This window comes from Trypanosoma cruzi, assembly GCF_000209065.1.
Source record: "Trypanosoma cruzi strain CL Brener chromosome Unknown tcruzi_1047053507297, whole genome shotgun sequence".
Taxonomy (NCBI): Eukaryota; Euglenozoa; class Kinetoplastea; order Trypanosomatida; family Trypanosomatidae; genus Trypanosoma; species Trypanosoma cruzi.
The window spans coordinates 1-5,466 of record NW_918721.1 but is presented as its reverse complement, the minus strand read 5'-3'; the positions used below and the strand labels follow the sequence as shown (position 1 = coordinate 5,466).

The 5,466-nt window shown below is 53.5% G+C and overlaps 3 protein-coding genes across 3 annotated transcripts, besides 7 other annotated features; all 3 read right to left on the bottom strand.

Moving 5' to 3' along the window:
• Nucleotides 1-2,531: a sequence feature (heterozygous, non-Esmeraldo-like haplotype).
• Nucleotides 308-343: a microsatellite.
• On the bottom strand, nucleotides 403-1,479 carry Tc00.1047053507297.30 (metacaspase, putative; the record flags this gene model as incomplete). The annotated part of the gene is made up of 1 exon (XM_799145.1): nucleotides 403-1,479. One exon carries the CDS (start codon nucleotides 1,477-1,479, stop codon nucleotides 403-405), a length of 1,077 nt encoding a protein of 358 aa, XP_804238.1.
• On the bottom strand, nucleotides 2,165-4,522 carry Tc00.1047053507297.20 (cysteinyl-tRNA synthetase, putative; the record flags this gene model as incomplete). The annotated part of the gene is made up of 1 exon (XM_799144.1): nucleotides 2,165-4,522. The coding sequence occupies one exon, from the start codon at nucleotides 4,520-4,522 to the stop codon at nucleotides 2,165-2,167; it is 2,358 nt and encodes a 785-aa protein (XP_804237.1).
• Nucleotides 2,532-3,361: a sequence feature (areas merged during assembly that could not be assigned to a particular haplotype. This can correspond to areas where the two haplotypes were merged or to regions with more than two copies in the genome that were merged during assembly.).
• Nucleotides 3,362-3,533: a sequence feature (areas merged during assembly that could not be assigned to a particular haplotype. This can correspond to areas where the two haplotypes were merged or to regions with more than two copies in the genome that were merged during assembly.).
• Nucleotides 3,534-5,466: a sequence feature (heterozygous, non-Esmeraldo-like haplotype).
• Nucleotides 4,694-4,719: a sequence feature (AT_rich).
• Tc00.1047053507297.10 (cruzipain precursor, putative) lies at nucleotides 4,722-5,466 on the bottom strand (the record flags this gene model as incomplete). Its single annotated transcript, XM_799143.1, has 1 exon — nucleotides 4,722-5,466. A coding segment is annotated over one exon (745 nt), but the record flags the coding sequence as incomplete, so codon positions are not given.
• Nucleotides 4,724-4,902: a sequence feature (T-rich).

The following is a 5,466-nucleotide window of genomic DNA, read 5'->3' as shown; positions in this document are numbered from 1 at the left end:
ATACATATAGTATATAAGGGCTCAGAAGCGTAGATGCAGAACGCACAATAATCGGGCTGCTTCTACTTCTTCCCTGGCTTGTGGGTGCTTGATATACATTCATCCCCACAAGAGTACCTCGAGAATAAACACTTAAGCATACATGTGTAAGTACACACACATGCCGGACAAAATTTTTAGCACACGGCTTGCACACAATTAGCGAAGCAAAAGCCAGTTTAAAACGGACTCCCCAACCCTCCGCTGGATGGTTATCGACGCCCACACACATGTATCAGAAGCAATACAGTAAAGCCATAAATAATCAAAACAAAAAAACAAAACACAAACAAACAAACAAACACATGCTGTTTTCCAGGCAGTTAAGCCGCGGTCCAAAGCCCTACAAACAGTGGCCACAAGTCATGTGGCGACGGCTGGATCCACCTCAAACGTCGTCATGAGCGAAAACTTCTGCTGTAAATTGATTGGCTTGGATGCACTCAGCTGAGGCACCTGAGTGAATCCCTTTCTTCTCAGCATGTCACGGGTGGCAATAAGCATATCTTGGTACGACAGATTACTGACTTTGAGTATTGTGTACGCCAGACACTGTGTGGCTGCCCCACCAGCACCTGACGCGCCCGTTCCAAATGTGGCCGCGTTGCTCACGTCAGCGGACGTCTGCTCGTCAGCACAACCGGATATCATCAGCACATCCCCGGCACAGTCGTTTCCCTTGCGAATACGCTGCATGTGACCGGCGACGCTTCTGCTCAAACTCCTGCTGCCCACAAACGTGTACGGCAGGTCAAGCATGGAGCCAGAGTGGCAGCAGTCAAATACGACAGTGAGTCGCACTCCTTGTGGCAGTCCCGAGAGGAGAATTCTGAAAATGTCGTTGTCAAGAATGCAGCCCTTAGTCGAAAAGTCGACGGGGGCAAGGCATTGATCAAATTTCTCCTCCGTGTCGCTCGTCGCACGGGTATGCGTGCCGTGACCGGAATAGTGCATGAAGAGCACATCACCCGGTTTTGCACCCCCAACAAGCCACGCCATGTAGCGCACAATGTTGTCACGTGTGGGGAGGCCGTTGGCCCCCGGGAACCCCCTCTCATCCACAAGTATGCTCATCTCGTCGATGGGAATTCTTTTCCTTTGTAGTGTGGCGATTATTTGTTTCACATCATTGCAACAACCGGAGAGCTCGGCACTGGTGCCGTAGTAGTTGATGCCGATGAAAAGGGCACGAAAGGTGCCGCTCACATGGGTTGGTGTCTCCCACGGCTTAAAACCCTCCGTCACCTCCGCCTGCTGGAAGAACTCCTCAACGTCAACCCTCGGTGGGCGTTCCATAATGCCAAGATACTGGACAATATACGGGGCTGCAATCTTGATAAGGTTCAGTCCGATTTCCATGTAGTTGATTGGGCCCGGGGCTCCACCCGGCTTCAGCACTGTGCTGCACAGCTTTAACAGACAGCCAAAATCAAAGCCCATTGCTCTTCCTTCTTTTCAGAGACGTGTGTATATATGTCACCTCAGTATTTATGTTGTCTCCCCAACACTCCTTCCTTTTCTTTTTCTTTCCGTTTCGGTGGCCTCGTCGGGTGGGTTAACGCGGAAATATCTCAAAGTGTGTGTATTCCTCCTAGCGGTGTTGGTGGCATACAAGCGGAGCGCACCCAAATGCATCCGCGTATACATGGAAGGAGTGCAAGAAACAGAGAGGGCGGGAGATGCACAGCAGCCACAGCAACAACAGCAAGGATGCATACATGCAGGCGGGCAGTGGAAAGGGGAGGGGGATCATGTGCCTCTGCGAGGGAGGCCCCGACAGATGCGGCAGACACACACACACAGCGACAGGGGGAGGAAGATACGAGTGAAGATTATGTTTTCTCCTCCATGCTATTTTAAAGGAATTTCTCCCACGGCTCTTTTCGACCCTATTGCTGGCTCCGGCCGCCCTCCGCGTCTCCTCCCCCACCACTCCCACCGCCGCTGGCGAGGAGGACACAACGCCGTGGTGTTGTTGTTCTCCCCTTCCCCACCTTACATTATTCCCTTTATTTTGTTTCCTCCCGTCCTCCTCTTTTTGTTCAGCGCTCTCCTTTTCTTCGCTCTTTCCTTCATCCTCCTCCCAAAAAACACACGCACGCAGGCCACGGCGCAAGACACGCCGTCAGAGGCTTTCGAGGGCCTGGCAAAGCGATGCCAATTCCTTCTCCTGCTCCGCCAGCCACCCCTCGCCCCCTTTCGCAACAAACTCCTCGTGGACCTTCGCGTACCTCGCAAGCTCCTTTGCGAGTTTCTTCTGCTCCTTCTCGCCCAACGCCTCGCCTGTCGCGCGTCGCGTCGGGAGCCCCGTGGCTTCATCAAAGGCGGCGTACTTTTTTTCCTCTGTGTCTCGCGTGCTAAAGTACCTTATCGGCGTGCACGTGTACTGGCGCCACTTCTCCGTCAATTTCCGTTTCGTCTCAATCTGATTCTCAAGCCTTGTGCGCCGCTCCGTTGCTTGCTGCGCCCGTCGCTCTGCCACCTCGCGTTGGAGCACGGCCACATCGTCACTCTTCCACGTCGTTGGACCAGCAGGGTTGTCCTCAATGCGAATGCCCGCAGGCACCAGCCACTCGTCGCGGACTGCGTCACAGAGCGGTAGGAACGTCTCGGTGGAATTTTCCACCTTTGCCGCGTCACGCACGCCGTCGCGGAAGCGCAAGAGAGCGTCCATGACCGTTAGAAGCCGATCGTCTGAGCCCTGCTGCGTGGCAAAGCCAACCATGTCGGTCCCTTCCACCACACCAAACACCTGCAAAATGCGTGTGACATAGCGGCCAACCTTCCGCACGAGCGTCGCGCTCGGACGTTCCCCGCTAAGGAGGTAATGATTTGTCGCGCCCACGAGCCCCATGACGGAATCCATGGCGGCGGGAGTGTCAAAATTATTCTGCAGTGCGCCATGTACGGCGTTTTCGGCCGTTAACCAGGTTTCTTGTAGACGGCGGTCGTGGTCGTTCAAGCCCTGCGTCTTGCCCCAGTTGTCCTTCCGTAAGACAATATCGACACTGCCAAAGAACGCACGTAGGACACGTTCCCTCTCTTTTGCCTCTTCAATGCTCTGATCCGAAAAATTCATCGGTTTCCCCCAGTGATTTGCAAGAAACAACAGTCGCATTACACGTGGTGTTACATCGAGTTCATCAAGTGCTTGCCGAATGGTAATGAAGTTCTTCAGGCTTTTGCTCATTTTGAGACCCTTAATATGTAAGTGCCCACAGTGTAGGAAGTAATTTATCCACTGGTGTTGCATGTGACATGCCTCACTCTGCGCACACTCGTTGTCGTGGTGGGGGAATTTCAGATCCCAACCGCCGCTGTGCACATCGATGTTGGTGCCGAGTATGTCCGAAGCCATGACGGAGCACTCAATGTGCCATCCAGGGCGTCCCGCTCCCCACGGCGACGGCCAACGCGGCTCACCAGGCTTCGAGAACTTCCACAAGGCAAAATCATTGGCGTTTCGTTTCTCACCGGCAACTCCCACAGTCAACGCACCCTCCCCCTCCGCCATCTCCGCCTCCGTCGCATCGTTCTCACCACGTTCACTCACGGGCTTCAGTTTCGGGTAGTCGTGCCCGGCACGCAAAAAGGCGGCGGTGTCAAAAAATATGGAACTCGTTCCACGGTATGCAAAACCGTTGTCCATGATCTTCTGAATGAAGTCAACCACCTGTGGTACATACTCTGTCACACGTGAGACAACGTCGGGGTCGCGGACGCCGAGACGTCGCATGTCCTCAAAAAAAAGACGTTCATACAATCGCGCGTGATCCTCGAAAATGCTTTGGTCCGTCACATACTGTCCCTCGCGCTCATCCAGCAAATCACCGTTTATCCCAGAAGCCGCGTTAAAAAGTTCATCAAAGTTACCAGAGGCAGTCGCCGATGCAATACGTTCCCTTGTCTTCTGCAACTGGGACTCCTTTAGCGCAAGTTCCATCTGCTTCTCCTCACGCTCCGCCTTAATGCGACTTGGTGTTGTGTCCGGCAGCGGTTCTGAAAACTTAATTCGGGCCAACTCGAGTGCCTCAACTGCCGCCGTTTCCGCTTCGGCCGTAAAGGCGACAAGCCGCGCCATGTCACGTCCCTGCAAGAAATCTTCACGAAATCGCTTTAACAATGCCGAAATACGTGCTCGCTTGATAATTTTATCGTCAATATCGGTAATGTTCATCTGATACACAACCTGATACCCAAAGTAGTCCTCCATGATACGACGCAGTATATCAAAGGTGAGGTAGGCGCGGGCATGGCCCATGTGAGAAAGCTCATAGACAGTAGGCCCGCACGCGTACCACCGCACCAGCCTCCCCTCACGTGGGGCAAACGGCTCGACGCTCTCCGTCAACGAGTTCAGCACTCGAAGGCCCTTCGCGTCATTCTGCACTGGCGGATACCACGGCGGATGCCGCGGCCGCCGCACGGGTTCTGTGACCTTCAGTCCCCCCACAACCTGCGGCTGATGCCTGCTGGTGCTCATCGCGGCAACGGGGGCGAGCGGCAAAACAAGATGAAATACACGAAACAATCGCGTGGCTACTGGCTACAAAAAAAGAAACACAGATACCAACAACACACACACAAACACAGAAAGAAAGTTAAAAAATAATTAAAATTGAACCTCACACCTACACAAAAATCCCCCCCCCCCAAAAAAAAATATATATAAAAAAAAATCATCACAAAGGCAGTAAGACAAAGAAAACACAGCAGAAAGCACACTCACAAAAACACAAACACAAAACATAATTCAAGAAAAATACCCAGGAAAAAGTAAAAAACACCAAAAAAACAATGCCACAAACACAAAACACCAAAACTAAAAACACAACAAAACGAAAAACGAAAAACAACAACAAACCCTGCTGGGCAGCGGAGCTCGCCTCCTCCTTGACAAGGCACTGGTTCGAGCCCTTTGCAATGCGGATGTAGCCATCCTCGCCCCACTGCGCGGTCCACGAGTTCTTGATGATCCAGTACGGCACTGCGGCGCTGTCATTGTAGCCGACGAGAAGAACGCCGTGATCCAGCTGCTCGGAGACGCAGCTCGTCATAACGCCGCCCGTGTAGGTCATCCAGCTGCTGGCGTCGACGGCAACGGCAACCGGGCCATTGACTGCAAGCCATGCGGCTATTTGGGCCTCGTCCTGCGGTAATTCAACGTGACCGGTAATCGTGGCACCCACCGTGCGGCCTGACGTCGTGCACGGCGGCGATATCCCCTCGCCCGACGCATAAGGGTAGCTGTCCTCCGTGTACACGGCGCCGTTATTCTCCTGCACAATCCACTCAAAGGCGTTGTTCATCAGGCCACCACCGCAGCCAGAGTCCGTTTTATCGCACGACACGAGCATCTGCTCCGACAGGTTCGTCAGCGGGTGGCCGGCGAGAAACCACTGGCACTCAACGTGCCAATGGCGGAGA